This window comes from Schistocerca americana, chromosome 4 (genome assembly GCF_021461395.2).
Source record: "Schistocerca americana isolate TAMUIC-IGC-003095 chromosome 4, iqSchAmer2.1, whole genome shotgun sequence".
Classification (NCBI taxonomy): Eukaryota; Metazoa; Arthropoda; class Insecta; order Orthoptera; family Acrididae; genus Schistocerca; species Schistocerca americana.
Genome location: NC_060122.1, coordinates 134,716,225 through 134,733,617, shown reverse-complemented (window position 1 = coordinate 134,733,617; position 17,393 = coordinate 134,716,225). Strand labels below are relative to the sequence as shown.

The 17,393-nt window shown below is 39.5% G+C and overlaps 1 protein-coding gene across 5 annotated transcripts in view; it reads right to left on the bottom strand.

Moving 5' to 3' along the window:
• LOC124612387 (serine/arginine repetitive matrix protein 2-like) overlaps window positions 1-17,393 on the bottom strand; it is a 350,835-nt gene that overhangs the window by 275,331 nt on the left and 58,111 nt on the right. For all 5 annotated transcript variants that reach the window (XR_006979538.1, XR_006979539.1, XR_006979537.1 and 2 more), the window contains one exon: window positions 4,613-4,773. Coding sequence is in view for 2 of the 5 variants with exons in the window: in XM_047140563.1 (XP_046996519.1) it covers window positions 4,613-4,773 (161 nt within the window). In the remaining 3 variants the exon portion in view is untranslated. The remainder of the gene's footprint in view (window positions 1-4,612; window positions 4,774-17,393) is intronic.

Here is a 17,393-nt window from a genome sequence, read left to right as displayed (position 1 = left end):
ATGACATGAAAGAGAGCAAAGCAGTAATCTTGCTTTCTCATTTGTCAAAAAACAGAGGGACAGAGTTTATATAACCTCACCATTGATTATTAATTTCACTATCAATTACTTCTAATGCCAGTCATAATTTTTTGCGATGGTACTCATGTTTACTGTGTGTGTGTGTGTGTGTGTGTGTGTGTGTGTGTGTGTGTGTGTGTGTGTTTTATCTTTACGAAGTTTCTCTGAAAACTGAGGTTCTTAATGCACTTGCACAGCACTTACTTGCTGCAGTTTTGCCTCTAAAATGGCATGGTATGCTCCTGTCAAAATATCACCATTTGTCGATGACGTCATTTGGCTGCATTCCTATGTTATTTGAGTATTGTTTGCACTGGGAGAAAGTAAAGTACCCTAGAGTTGTATCATCACCAATCCTCCGTCAATATATTGCCCCTTATTACCTTATTTTTCAATTTCTTTCCTATCAGTATTCCTACTCCATTTTCACAATTTGTGATTTCCTCTGAATAGAAAAGCTTATAATCTACACTTTCTACCTCCTCAGTCTCTCCCCATCTCACTTCACACAAGCCAAATGAATCTAATCTGTCTCTTTTCATCTCCTGTTTTGCATTTTCTAGCCTTTCTGCTTGTAGCAGTGTGAAGACATTCCATGTTCCAATCCTTACCTACCCTTCCTTCATGCTCCCAATCTTCCTTTCAAATGTGCTTCCTCACAATATGTTCACCTCCTGGAGTTCCAAGTGAGGGGAGCTTAAACTTTGGATTCTTTCATGTTTAGAGACATACCACATACTGCTTGGGATATTAAACTGGTAAAATCCCATTATAGTCCACACAGGCTATAGGTTGTCCAGCCTACATCAGCCACTCCCTATGAGTCAGACATTGCTTGTAGCTGTCCTTGTTGGGGTACAGTCACTACCTGTACTATATATTCACCAAAGAGAAAAGGTGCCTCTTCTATTAGCTTCACCATTCTAAAAGGGCTCTTGTTCTGTTTCTGCTGCTGCCGCCATTGAGGTCATATAATATGTAATATTGCTTATGAAACAAGGTGCATAATGAATCATTACACATGCAAAATCGGCACTGAAACAGGAGAGAGAAAGCATGAAGCAAGTTGGGCTGAGTAGTATCATTGTAAATAATGTCTCTTTTAATGGAAAAACGCATGCAGTTTCTCAGGAATTAACAAACAACAGTTAATGTCACTACAGATAAAACACCTTGTTACTGTCAACTGCATATTTCCCAGAAAAAGCAGACAATACCGATAATAGGTTAAGTCGATTTTCCAGAGGTGATATATAGTTCACGGCTACAGCCAAACTCTTTTCTTGCAGACACAATGTTATATTTAATTATTCACTACATTACACACATTGCATTAACAATATCAAAATTATCGTTAAATGGTGATAGATGAGAAATCATTAACGAAGGCAGTGAATGTCTGCTGTTGTATTGCAAACTCCTGGATGGTTTTGTTTGTGAAACCAACAGCGCATTATCATGTAATAGCAAAAGCCGATGCAGTTTTTTCCTTACACTATGACCGAAAAGAGTAAGTTATTGGCAACAAATAGCAGTTATGACTGAGGCGCTCATGGGAACAAGATCATAATGCAAAATACACTTTTTAAGCTACCAAACACAAAATATTATGTTCATACTGCCCCTTGTTCGATTATATGTCTTTTGTTAGGTCTCATTCATTAAGTTGATCTTAAGAAGTTAATATAAAGACATCATCACAACTCATCACCTGTAACAATACTGATTAGGAATGCTCAAAGAGCGAACTGATGTCATTCAACCAATAATGTAGTAATTCATAAGTCACCCTTTTGATTTTTATTGTTCTGAATTGAAACAAGCAATACTCCTACACTCTGGGCAATTATGCCAGCTGCTACTTTTAGTCCTCTTGTTTGAGCACCATCAATCTCGCTGGCCTGTGAGCATTGTTGCAACCGTTACTGGTTGAGTACCACCTCCATGCTGCCGCCAACGCAAGCATATTCTGCCATCGGCCCTGAGCAACAACATCATCGCCAGTCATCATGATATCTTGGATAGCTACTGCTGGTGGAGCACACCCTCCCAGCAGTGGGCTCCACCTGCCACCGCCAGCTCATCAGGCTATATGATGCTGTCAGTTGCACTGGGAGCCAGCCATGCCCCTTGCCACAGTATTAATCAGCAATGTCCTGCCTGGCATCAATGGGTGCCAAATGTGCCCCAGTTGTAGCACTATGCCAATGGCCCAGACCAATATCTGAAAAGCCTTCCATATAGTAATATTGTATGTCCCTGAAAGCCATGTTTTTAATTCCTGTGCTCTTTCCACCTTTCAATGACATAAAAGCTGGTGATGCGGCAATTCCCCATTTCCCCAGCTGCTTCATCAAGCGGTATCACACTTGGACATGGCTGCTACTGTGTCCTACCAGCCGTTGCCCTTCCCCTTCAGTCGAGCACATTTGCTCACCTGCCCAAGTTCCAACCATCCAACCAACTTCAAGCTCATTGGCATCATTGCATCTCTGACGGTTGATGGGAGGCAAGCCTGGATGACAGTGACCACCAGAGACCCAACAACACCAGTGGGCTCAGCCAGACTTTGAGAGGCCACAGGGACAACAGCAATGGCACCAACTGGCTCAGCTGGATTGGAACATTGTGCAATAAACCACTGCACATGTCAATGGTAATCATGGTTTAACTCCTGCGTCCATGCCACCAAGCAAGGACACAAAAATAATCATAAAATAAATTTTAAGCAATATACCCTAATGACGAATTCATAAATTTGGAAACCTAAAGCATTTGAAACTGAGCAGATGATTGAGGCACAAGATGAAGCATTTATGTACAGATCTCATAAAAGAACACATATCGACAAATTGCATGAAAACTGATGATGCAATTATCTGGCTGGGGAGGCTGGTTGGCAAGTCTCTAGGAAATTCTAGGACAGGAGAGTAAGTGGTGGAAGTTACTGTAAAGCATTCTGGGAAGCAGATGAAAAAAGGCTAGAACAAGATAAAAAAATATTTTTACTGTATCAAGAATTTAGCTCAAAAAACTTGTCAAAAGCAGGAACAAATGAAGAACTGTTTTTTACTGCAAAAGGGAAAATACATTTTCAACAGCAAAATATTTTAAATTTGCTAATTATTAGCTTAAATTTTTTCCACACTACATGACTGAGTATGCAATACTATCACTGTGTAATGTACAGCACTTTTATTGTGTAGAGTCACTACCCAGACTTTTAGCAAAAGTAATAAGTCTTTCCACACAAGTACTAAGAGACAGTGTGTGAAGTATTGCATTACTGCATTAGCAGCCACAAGCTGGTAGCCATAACTGTGGCAACTTGTGGCTCAGAACAACACACACATAAGGAGACTGCCAGATGGGGCTAGCTATTCTCAGAGCAAAGTTGCACCACAAAGCAGTAATGACTGCAGCAGGCTAGGTGATGTCACCACACCAGGGCAAGTCTCTTGTTATGGGCAATGTGATTAGGTGTCAAGTTTTAGTGAAACAAGTGCACCTTGGGAGGATAGAAATGTCCGAGTTTAGAGGCAGAGTCATTCTTATCTCTAGAGTCAAGCAGCACCACCATGACTCCAGGGCCCCGTTGGGCAGTGGAATGTCGGGGCATTGCCAGCAGTAGCCATGGGTTCAAGACTGGACTGTGCCAGCTGCAATCGACACTAGCTTTCTCAAGGGACTTGGTGCCACAGCACCATCAACCTGCCATCCGTGCCTGCTGTTGAGTTCCTAGGGGGAGTCAGTGCCTCAGTGCCATCCGACTGCTGCCAGAGGACAGTGAGTTGAACCCCATGTGCAGCCATCTCCATGCACCACCACAGTGATGTATACAGAGCTGAGGGGCCACCAGGGGTCCATGCTGCCAAGGCACTAGGATGCCACTGACATCAATGGCCCTGGCCCCAAGGCCGCCATCCTACCACGGTCCTGTCAACAGTGCCACAGAGTGCCTACTCAGCATCCAGGGTGGCAGCCGCCACCCGTACATCAGAGCTGGGCAGGTAAAACAGAGAGAGGACATGTCTGCCTCACTGAGCCACGACATGTCATGTCCTGTAATTACATAAGGGAATTCTTTACTATCACCCGTTTTTCCGCTGGGCCTACTGACCTGTCACCACATCCACTTATCTCCCTGAGTGCGAGTGCGACTGCACTCTTCAGAATGCGTCCGAGAGGTCGTCACCACCGAGCACACTTCGATTGTGTGGACACACAGCCAACTGACAATACCAACGGATATTTTTAAAATGTGATCACTGTACAAAACGAACAATGATCAATTAACACAATGGGAATGTTAAACCAAAAGCCATATTTTCAAATACTTTCTGAACTTTATGCATGAAAAGTATAAGGTTTGTCTTACATAGCAGCAAACAGATTGGTTTCGTACAAACAAGGCATACATATTAGTCTATTTCTAAGGTCCATCCACATTACTAATTTCATGCAAAAAATACATATATAATCATGTAAAGTCAGTAATTGGCTGTGTAAGAAGAAACTCAGCAGTAAGTAACAAAATGATGAGTTATATTACCTGTCAATTCAGCTACACTCTTGCCACCAGCTTGCATTGCCACTATTTTCCCATGGTTTATGACAGAACTTAACATCACCTCCTTCTGTAACATGGCCATAGCATTCTGCTTTGCAATTTCAAGCAGTTTTTTCTTATCTATATGTAGCCCTGAACGAGACCTGCAAGAAAAATACAACAATTTAATGTAACCAACAAACAGAAAATGACATTCACAAAAATATGAAATAATACTATCCTCTCACATTACTTTTTATTGCAAGAGATGCACAAAGCATGTAATTTAAGTACAACAAAAATTTAGGACTATTATGCAAAATTTAGTGAAGAAATAATTTAACAAGAGCCGTCATAGCCCTCTGTCAGAAAATGTTGCAATGTTAGAGAATGCAAGCTTTCTATTTCAACAATAACGCAATGGAAGGGCTCGGGAAGGGGAGGGAGGGGTACACCAATGCAAGTATATCACACTGGAAAAAGAGCTCAATTGCCTGACGATAAGGTCTTAGTTACTTCAAAATCAATTGCAAATAAATTAAAACTATAAACACAACTGAATAGAAATAGTAAGAGGAGAACATTTGCACCAACATTTGATTCACTCACACAGGATGAATTTAAAGTTACTTTGAAGGAAACAAAATGAAATCATTCAACCAACAGAAGACCGACATCCCTTCAAGCAGTTCTCATAAAGAAGAAAATGGTACATTGATTCTATGACGATTTTTGCCATGGAGCAAAATTATCAAACAAGATTCTACCCATTGCCACAAATAATGACACTGTAGATCATTTGAAAAGAGCACAGTATTTCTGCCATATAGCTATGTAGACTACTTACTTGCAGAGGACCTAATTGACTGGGAAAAAACTACATCATTAACATCTGTCGTCCTTTACAAATTAAAAATTCTCTTGGTCTATGTAACATCCCATGTACCTTTAAATGCATGATGAACACTCTGCTTTGACGCCTCAAATGAAAGACATATCTTTCAATACAAGGATGACATCACTTTTTAAAAAAGTCTGAACAGGATCAAAACACTGGTCTGTGGACAGAGAGAGAGAGAGAGAGAGAGAGAGAGAGAGAGAGAGAGAGAGAGAGAGGGGGGGGGGGCAGGGGGGGGGGGGGGGGGGAAGCTTATTTGTTGTCCACAAAAGACAACTCTTTAGTTATCTTGTTAAGGGAACATGAATCCAGCCCATAATAGAAAAACTAGCAGATGTAACACATTTTGCTACTATTCAGTACATGATAAGCTTTCTCAGGCTATGCACCTACTACAAGTGTTTGTTAAGGATTTCAATACCAAGACAGACTCATTACTAGGACTGCAGCAGAAAGCAAATTATTTTGGATGGAATAACAAGAAAGACCTTTCTACGTACATAAGGTTCAAGTATCTAGATCCTCCACAAACCTGGCACTGTACAATGACAATAGCAAAACAAAACTGGTCGCTGGCACTATCAGTTATGCTAGAGGTGCAGTTCCAAGTGCAAATCTAGAAAGGAATTACTTGGACTTTTCTCAAGCCTCCAGTATAGCTTCCCTGACCCACAATAACTGCTTTATAACATAGAGGAGTGCCTCGCACTTGTTTGTGCAGGACGTTTCTACCACAGCTAGCAGATCAGTCAGTATGGCAATGTATCCACATTCAATATGCTGGATGACATCCACAAAACAATTTTAGAATGAAAGGCATAAATAAGCAATAAGACAACAGGGGCACGGTATTATAGTGGTGTATGCCAACTAAGAGAAGCTTTATCATGTCCTAGTGAAAGCTGTAGCTTTTTAAAATAAAAATAAATGCAATACCCTTTCGTGTCAACAGAGTATGTTCCAAATTTTTCCCATAGTAGCTTCCATCAACGGATTATAATTCTGGAAGATATTAAGAACACTCACTTAAGGCTGTTACAACATTTTTTTTTTCGCTCAAAATTGTGGACACCATACTGGTAAACAATTTTTTTTCTTTATAATCAAAGCTTCTATCTACATAATCATTCATCCAACTGGTCTTTGAGACTTGGCAGTATTCACCAGTTTTTGTTTTGCCCTCTGTAAGGAAATAAAGTAAGAAGAATCAGATTTGCATTCCAGAAAATACTGGCCATAATCTTTAAGACTCATGGATCTAACCTCACTTTTCTTGATTATTGGCCACTATCTTCCACATGATGGATGATTGACTGATCTGGCCTTGTAACACTAACCAAAATGGCATTGCTGTGCTGCTACTGCGAATGGATGAGAAAAAAGGGAAACTACAGCCGTAATTTTTCCCGAGGTCTTGCAGCTTTACTGTATGGTTAAATGATGATGGCGTCCTCTTGGGTAAAATATTCCGGAGGTAAAATAGTCCCCCATTCGGATCTCTGGGCGGAGACTACTAAAGAGGACGTCGTTACCAGGAGAAGGAAAACTGGCGTTCTATGGATCAGAGCGTGGAATGTCAGATCCCTTAATCGAGCAGGTAGGTTAGAACATTTAAAAAGGGAAATGGATAAGTTAAAGTTAGATATAGTAGGAATTAGTGAAGTTCGGTGGCAGCAGGAACAAGACTTTTGGTCAGGTGAATACAGGGCTATAAATACAAAATCAAATAGGGATAATGCAGGAGTAGGTTTAATAATGAATAAAAAAATAGGAGTGCAGGTAAGCTACTACAAACAGCGTAGTGAACGCCTTATTGTGGCCAAGATAGACACGAAGCCCACGCCTACTACAGTAGTACAAGTTTATATGTCAACTAGCTTTGCAGATGACGAAGAAATTGAAGAAATATATGATGACATAAAAGAAATTATTCAGATAGTGAAGGGAGACAAAAATTTAATAGTCATGGGTGACTGGAATTCGATAGTAGATAAAGGAAGAGAAGGAAACATAGTAGGTGAATATGGATTGTGGGGTAAGAAATGACACAGGAAGCCACCTGGCAGAATTTTGCACAGAACGTAACTTAATCATAGCTAATCATGAAAGAAGGTTGTATGCATGTAAGAAGCCTCGAGATACTAGAAGGTATCAGATAGATTATATAGTGGTAAGACAGAGATTTAGGAACCAGGTTTTAAATTGTAAGACATTTCCAGGGGCAGATGTGGACTCTGACCACAATCTATTGGTTATGAACTGTAGATTAAAATTGAAGAAACTGCAAAAAGGTGGGAATTTAAGGAGATGGGACCTGGGTAAACTGAAAGAACCAGAGGCTGTACAGAGTTTCAGGGAGAGCATAAGGGAACAATTGACAAGAATGGGGGAAAGAAATACAGTAGAAGAGGAATGGTTAGCTTTGAGGGATGAAATAGTGAAGGCAGCAGAGGATCAAATAGGTAAAAAGATGAGGGCTAGTAGAAACCCTTGGGTAACAGAAGAAATATTGAATTTAATTGATGAAAGGAGAAAACATAAAAATGCAGTAAATGAAGCAGGCAAAAAGGAATACAAACATCTCAAAAATGAGATCGACAGGAAGTGCAAAATGGCTAAGCAGGGATGGCTAGAGGACAAATGTAAGGATGTAGAGGCTTATCTCACTAGGGGTATAATAGATACTGCTTACAGGAAAATTAAAGAGACCTTTGGAGAAAAGAGAACCACTTGCATGAATATCAAGAGCTCAGATGGAAACACAGTTCTAAGCAAAGAAGGGAAAGCAGAAAGGTGGAAGGAGTATATAGAGGGTCTATACAAGGGCAATGAACTTCAGAACAATATTATGGAAATGGAAGAGGATGTAGATGAAGATGAAACGCGAGATATGATACTGCGTGAAGAGTTTGACAGAGCACTGAAAGACCTAAGTCGAAACAAGGCCCCGGGAGTAGACAACATTCCATTAGAACCACTGATAGTCTTGGGAGAGCCAGTCCTGACAAAACTCTACCATCTCGTAAGGAAGATGTATGAGACAGGTGAAATACCCTCAGACTTCAAGAAGAATATAATTACTCCAATCCCAAAGAAAGCTGGTGCTGACAGATGTGAAAATTACCGAACTACCAGTTTAATAAGTCACGGCCGCAAAATACTAACGTGAATTCTTTACAGACGAATGGAAAAACTGGTATAAGCCGATCTCGGGGAAGATCAGTTTGGATTCCGTAGAAATATTGGAACACGTGAGGCAATACTGACCCTACAACTTACCTTAGAAGCTAGATTAAGAAAAGGCAAACCTACGTTTCTAGCATTTGTAGACTTAGAGAAAGCTTTTGACAATGTTGACTGCAATACTCTCTTTCAAATTCTGAAGGTAGCAGGGGTAAAATACAGGGAGCGAAAGGCTATTTACAATTTGTAAAGAAACCAGATGGCAGCTATAAGAATTGAGGGCCATGAAAGGGAAGCAGTGGTTGGGATGGGAGTGAGACAGGTTTGTAGACTCTCCCTGATGTTATTCAATCTGTATACTGAGCAAGCAGTAAAGGAAGCAAAAGAAAAATTCGGAGTAGGTATTAAAATCCATGGAGAAGAAATAAAAACTTTGAGGTTGACCGATGACATTATAATTCTGTCAGAGATAGCAAAGGCCTTGGAAGAGCAGTTGAATGGAATGGACAGTGTCTTGAAAGGAGGATATAAGATGAAAATCAACAAAAGCAAAATGAACATCAACAAAAGCAAAATGATGATAATGGAATGTAGTCGAATTAAGTCGGGTGATGCTGAGGGAATTAGATTAGGAAATGAAACACTTCTAGTAGTAAAGGAGTTTTGCTATTTGGGGAGCAAAATAACTGATGATGGTTGAAGTATAGAGGATATAAAATGTAGACTGGCAATGGCAAGGAAAGCGTTTCTGAAGAAGAGAAATTTGTTAACATTGAGTATAGATTTAAGTGTCAGGAAGTTGTTTCTGAAAGTATGTGTATGGAGTGTAGCCATGTATGGAAGTGAATCATGGACGATAAATAGTTTGGACAAGAAGAGAATAGAAGCTTTCGATATGTGGTGCTACAGAAGAATGCTGAAGATTAGATGGGTGGATCACATAAGTAATGAGGAGGTATTGAATAGAATTGGGGAGGAGTTTGTGGCACAACTTGACTAGAAGAAGGGATTGGTTGGTAGCGCATGTTCTGAGGCATCAAGGGATCACCAATTTAGTATTCGAGGGCAGCGTGGAGGGTGAAAATCGTAGAGGGAGACCAAGAGATGAATACACTAAGCAGATTCAGAAGGATGTAGGCTGCAGTACGTACTGGGAGATGAAGCAGCTTGCACAGGATAGAGCAGCATGGAGAGCTGCATCAAATGGTAGTCTCAGGACTGAAGACCACAACAACAACAACAACAACAACAACAACATCTTCCACATTCTTCTTAAACTGCCGTTTTGTTTAATGTGTGTAGCGGTCCACCCATACTTGATCCACAGTCACAAAACCAATGCATAAAATCAGTTGGGATTCTTTCCGCAATAAATTTTTTGACTGTATTGGATTCCAGTTCATCCATTTGAATGAAATATGCATGAAATAATTCTTTAAAAAACCACAAAAAACTACTCCACAGATGCACAACTTTTACCAACAAACAGAAACAAAATTTTTCTAATACTGGCACCATCTCCATATCAAGCAGAAACATTTTTTACTCTGTGATTTGCATTAGATCTATAGAATTGTTACCTCATTGAATTTTGCTCATTAAGAACTACACCCATCTCTCAGTATTCATGACTTCATTGTTCCAGGATTCAAGTATTTGCAAAATTAATTTAACTGATATATATTTAGTATCTATGAACCAATTATTTGCCTATTCACAAACAAAAGAAAACAAGCACTACAAGAAAGTGTGAGTTGTGTCGGCGTGCAGACCAGCATGTTTACCGTTAAAAAGAGAGAGAGAGAGAGAGAGAGAGAGAGAGGGGGGGGGGGGGGGGGGGGGGAGATGCATGAACGGACTAAGTTCACTCATGGAATGAAGTAGAAAATGTACAAGTAACATGAAAGTGGAGCACAAAGTACTAAGCACTGAGCAACAATACTTTCTGTTCTTACTTGTTAGTTGTAACTAAGCACTGTTTTATAACACACAGCCTCAATTTTATTTGTGAAGCTGAAAGTACTTTCCTATGTGACATCTGTCCAGTTACTTTCTAATCCCAGTCACACAGATTGGTTTGATTGATGCCGTATCACTGTGTTTACACTATGTCAGTACCATTCTACTATTTCAACTGCATAACACGCACATATGTATCAGGTATGTTATGCATGTTCACATAAATTACATTTTCATGTTATTTATAAGAAAATGGTTCAAAAAACGTTGAACTTAAGAAATAAAACAATGGAAAATCCAGGATGGAATTATGTGTGTGTGTGTGTGTGTGTGTGTGTGTGTGTGTGTGGCCTTTTTGGCCGAAAGCTTATTTGTTTGACAGTCTTTTTGTTGAGCCTACTTATGACTCAGCATCTCTGCTACATGGTGAGTAGCAACTGCCCTTTTCAATCTTGACCATAAGAAATAAAGTTACAAGCTATTTCATATCTTGACTGTTGGGTCACATTTTAGTCTCAGTGAATACATTGCAAGGTGTACGGTGGCTCACATCACTATGATAGCTGCGGACAGAAACTCTGCAGAATGGATACTCAGAATATCTACTCCACTGAGAGGGGAGGGGGGGAAATAGGTTTTTTTTCTTTTTTGTGGGGAGGGGGGGGGGGGGGGGTTACAACGATATTTAGATGCAAAAGATTTTAAAAAAAGTAACACACACCTTCTCAGTAATGTTGCTCTGTACGTAACTATTTTCCAAAGAAAATAAATGCTGATCTACCCACTTTCCTATTCATTCAGTTCCCAGAATGGTGTAGAATTTACCTGATGGCCTTTATCAAGAAGATCTATCATGAACTTTGCTCTGGTTCTTAAGAAATCCTACCATCATTAGTAGTTCCTTAATGCTGAAGTTATGTACCCACTTTTAATGAAACAGATGGAACCTTAAACCTAAGTTTCACAGTTAACAGTGTGATGTGTGATGATAACAATGTTCCATCTAGCAAAAACTGACTACCGGTGATAAGTGATGATAACAATGTTCCATCTAGCAAGAACTCACTACTGTCTGACAGAACAATGCCATGCCATGATGTGACACTCTGTTGATATCCGGTGTGAGTCAGTCTTTTCTTTACCTTGGAGCTGGTGCAATAAGAGCCTCATTAAGTCTATAAGTGTACCTAGGTTAACTGTTTCATGCACTTCTGAGTAAACAGAGCATATTGCACCTTTGAAAGAGGCATGTGCTATCAGCATGTGAACAATAACTTTAACATCCCCACAGCTGTACAACTGAATAGGAAAGTGATAGTGGTGAGCTTTCCAGTGCAAGCATATGTTGCATAGTCAATGTGTTGAACTTGTAAGGAAAGGTCCTCAGAGGAGGGATCAACTTTTCGAAACAATCTGTACAGTGATGTTGGTTAAGGTCCAAGGAATCACATCCTGCAGCCCGTCACCCCAATGTGCCCTCTTTTGCGAGTAATCGATGAAAAAATATTTCGGAATTTCGCATGATGCTGTATAACTTTAAAAATGGTAACAATCTGCAGACTGGTTGCAAAGTGTAATGGTTAAGGTATTGAGCTCACATGAAAAGGGTTATCAGTTCTAATCTCATCATATAAATTGAATTTTTTATTTTTAAATCTTTATCAAAATGACTTTGATCATTATTTTTATTCAATTATCTGGTTTAAATGTAAATTTTTTTTTATTAATTTGTCACATCATGTTTGTCTTCATATGAAATACATCATTTGCTCCTATTTTTCTTCCTTATCAATCTTTTTCCACTTGGAATCCTTGTTCATGTGATTTTCATTATTGTTATATAATCAAAACTTTTTCATCCATGTTATTGCAATCATTACTTCTATTTCTCATGTTGCTTGAATTTCATTTTACTTACAATCCCTGCTTTCATTTAAATCATAATCCATGTTATTTTCTCTGTAGCGCAATTTATGTTTTAAATGTTTAAACAATGGAAAATCCAGGACGGAATGCAACAATATTCCAGCAATACACAGCCGTCATTCCACCACCACACCCAGTCTTTTTATTCCTCTCCTTTTCTGCCACCCCCCCCTCCCCCTACCCGCCTCACGCCTTCCCTCCGTCTAACATGCAGCACTTCACTGTCCGTCACCCCCACCACACTATCCCTCCCCTTCCCTGCCCCAGCCTTCTACTTACCCACACCCAGTCACCACTCCCAACAAGCACTGGTGCTGCTGCTTGCAGTGTGGTTTCAGTTGCTTGAGACTGCATTCGTGTGTGTGTGTGTGTGTGTGTGTGTGTGTGTGTGTGTGTGTGTGTGTGTGTGTGTGTTGACGAAGGCCTTAATGGCCGAAAGCTGTAATTGTGAATGTCTTTTTGTTGTGCCTATCTGCAATTCAGCACTCCACTATATGGTGAATATTGTTTTAAATGTTTGTATGATGATTTCCATCCAAAAAGATGTACATCTCTAAACGAACAATACATTCTTGACACCACTGCGCAGACAATATGAACAGATTATTTCATCTTTTGTTTTCTTAACTGGTAGATCAGCATTTTAAAATGTTTAAACTATATTATACATAAATAAAAATAATCAGATTCACATGCACAAATATTCCAAGTAGAAGAATAATGATAGGAAGAAAAAATAAGAGCAACTGAGACAGAAGTTAAAACGTTAATTAAAATGCTGTGACAAAGGAATACAAATAAGAGAAATTGTGTGTAAACCATTTAATAGTACCCGTTCAACACAGTCATTTCATTTAAATATCTGGGTGTAATGTTTCAACCGATATGAAATGGAATGAGCATGTGAGGATTGCGATAGGTAAGGTGAATGGTGAACTTTGGTGTATTAGAAGAATTTTGGAAAAGTGTGGTTCATCCGTAAAGGATACCGCATACAGGATGCTATTGTGACCTATTCTGCAGTGTTGCTTGAGTGTTTGGGTTGCACAGCAGTTCGGCTTAAAGAAAGACATCGAAGTAATTCAAAGGTGGGCTGCTAGATTTGTTACTGGTAGGTTCAAACAACATGAAAGTGTTATGGAGATGCTTCAGGAATTCAAATGGGAATCACTGGAGGGAAGGTGATGGTCTTTTCGAGGAACATTACTGAGAAAATTTGGAGGACCAGCATTTGAAGCTTACTGTGGAATGATTCTACTGCCGCCAACATAAATTTCATGTACAGGCCATTAAGATAAGATACAAGAAATTAGGGCTCATACAGAGACATATAGAAAGTCATTTTTTCCTCGCTCTATCTGCAAGTGTAACAAAAAAGGAAATAACTAGTAGTGATACAGAGTACCCTCTGCCATCACCACACAATGGCTTGCAGAGTATGAGTGTTGATGCAGATGTAGAACTCCCTCATTTGCCTCTTAATAATGTTAAATACAATCACACATATATCTCGCTCCGTCTATTGTGCTTGGAGACTATGACACCATGCTTCGGAGAACAGAAACAGTAATAACAATACTTATGGAATATTTCATCCTTTCTTGGAGGAACATGGTCTTATTAAAAACCTGAATACACAGTATTAATGTGCCACAATAATATTTATTTAATACTTCGTTATGAAACAGCATTGGACTTCCTAGGCCATCATCACGTAACTTGAAGATAAACAGATAGTCCACCAACTTTGGTGAGAGTGCAAAGTTGTACAAAGATTGTTAATCAAAGATACAGACTATATCGATACAAAACCACAAGCATAAGATAATACCTAAAGAGAGTCTGAACAAATAAATATTATATTACAGAATATTCGAAGATTAAGAGTATATGAACATACCAGCCAAATTTGTTGTACAAGTGAGTAATGGCACATACTACTATGGAATATTAAACTGGCAAATCCGATTAATAGGCTGGGAAAAAGGGGGGGGGGGGCGGCAGAGGGCACAAAGGAGTCTTACGGAATTTGGAACAGCTGTAACAAGCACTAATGTTAGTGACAGCATTTATTTTAGATGCACAGGATAGTAACTTCTACAGACACAATAACACTTGTCAGTTCCCAGCATCCCATAACACACAAACATGCAACCCTCCACTCCATAGTGCACCACCTACTATCTATAGCACAAACCAAATCAGATCTTGATAACGAACTGAAAATAATTAAAGAAATAGCATACAGAAATGGTTATAGTCCTACCCTAACTGACAACAGACGGAGGGAACAGCACTTCTTTATCGTCCTCAACAGCAGAACTAGGGGAAGACAAGAACAACCAATTCGGCTCAGATTTGGCAGGTCGCTTGTGTACAACCTAAAACGAAGAACTCTTACGATATTTTCGCTCAATACCCCCCTGTTTTTATGAAAATCAGCCCTAAAAGTTATGATGAGCAACTGACTCAAAATTGGCGGGATCGATAGACAATTGTAAATTAGGCATTTTTCATCATCAGTTATAGGATTTGCAAACGCATACTTTTCCAGAAATTGAGGAAAGAAACTTTTACAACTGCCGCATATGTATCCAAACACTTTTCGCCGAGAGTGCCAATAGCATGCCAGTATGGTAGATCAGCATGAGTTAATGAATCAACAATGAACTTTAACAACTGTCATAGGATGTCTGCCCCAAACAAATACAGCAATCAATAATGAATAAAATGAGATTTAAAAAAAATAGTGAAACGGTCAAGCTAACTGGCTGGGAAGCAGCGAACCCAAGTTCAAATCTCCAGGAAACCGTACAGTTTCCATTTTTTAAAATTGTAGTTCTTCATATCAGAATTCTTGGAGATAATAATAGTAATAAGGTAGGCAAACTTATTTCCTAGATGACATGAATTAGTACAGACTTAAAAGTTTAAGTCTCGTCACATGAAAACAACTCGGAGTATGAGTGCTGTGAATTCCTCACGAGGGATCACAGATAGCCAATCAGAAAGGCACAGGACAGAATGCACGTGGTGAGAGTTATGTTGTCCCGGTTGCCTGTTCATCATATCATAGTTGTGAATCTGTAAGAGTGAGGGTGTCCAGCACGAACCTTCTAGAAGACAATTGGGAAGAGTTGTTTTCCATCATTAGGCTGCCGCGAACGTCGAAAATACATATAATCATTTTCCATCGTTAATCCACCAAATAAAATATGTTTTGTGAAAGAATAAAACAATCTTCCGTAAGTAACATATGACTTGTACTGTATATAGTTTGTAGTAATTAGCTTTTCTGTTTATGCCGTAGTAAGCAGTTATTGTTTGCTGCGTCATATCTTTCAGTTGCATAATCTAAATAATGGAGAATGTACACTCTTCGACCAGCACTGATATCCATAGTTGGGAGCCTGTCGCAGACGATGGCAAGCGGGAAGTTACCGACACTGTGTTTTGATTTGTAAAAGCGTTGCACGACAGATGTATTTTCAATGCACTACCGGATTCAGGTAGTTCTGTTTCTCAGCATTCCAGACTGATGGGGGTGGCTATCATTGAGCAATTTTTGGAGCTCACCAACAAAATTACTTTTTTTGATACTGAAGAACTATACCATGAAGGCAAAGCTGAATGTGATATAGTGGAAGACATCACGGCTAGTGAATTGCAAAATGGTCATAACACTTCGGAAATGTCCACATCATAGGCAATCTATGCTTCATCTGTTCCCAATGAGTATTACAAACTGGTTACTAAACGACTGAACTTGGGCACTATACCCCTGGAAGTAAAAGTAAAGGCAGTAGTGCTAGCCAGGAATCATCCAAATTGGAACCTAGAAACACAGCAAAAGAATGTAGCAACAGCCCAGAAAAGGAAGGAAGATCTAAAATTGTGGGAAAATGATGTCGTTAAAGGAGGGACAAGATGTCACAAATACCAGGGGGTAAATAAGTGGACATATGACCAATTTGTCAAATATCGTCGTCGTAACGAGAACGTTAACAATGAGAACACTCCAGGAGTGGACTGCAAGTGCATCGCTTCTATATATGACCAACAAGGATATTATGTTCACTGCATCATTATCTTGGGCATGGAATTTCAAATTGGAATATAAAATTCGTCAATGGCCCGTCACTAAATACGTCTCCCACAAGGAGGTAGAAAATATAGAAGATATATAGAAAGTGGCGGCTCTTTTCAGCATGCAAATGGCATCACTTATGACTGGTTTTAATCATCATTACATGATCAACACCGATCAAACAGGATTCAACTATCAGGTGAACATTCAACACACGTTATTGCATAAAGGAGAAAAACAAACCTTTGTCGCAGTTCGTAGTAAAAAAAAAAAAACTAACACATTCGTACACGGTGCATTAAGCCATCACAGCCTCTGGAAAAGCGTTGCCTAAGGTTTCCCTGTGCTTACAAGAAACAAATGTTACATTTGGTTCTTGGGTTACAGAAGAGGTCAGTCACTTAACCGACTATGAAAAATGAGTACATTACTTGCTCCAAATCCGGGAAATTGACAAATGCTATTTACAGAACATTTCTTGAGGATGTTTTAAAACCTCACATTGCTGATAAGAAGTCTTGCCTAATATTGGATTCCTAGGGTGGACAAACTAATATTCTAATGTACGACGCCATGTTTATAGATGACATGCACGGTAAAAGTAAAAATGCCAAACTGCATACCTACGTGCAGCCGTGTGATGTTTATTTCTATCGCCAGGTTAAAAACATTATTTTGAGACTTCTGAATTGCAGTGTGCTTTTGGAAACCCAGCGAGAATTGCACAACTG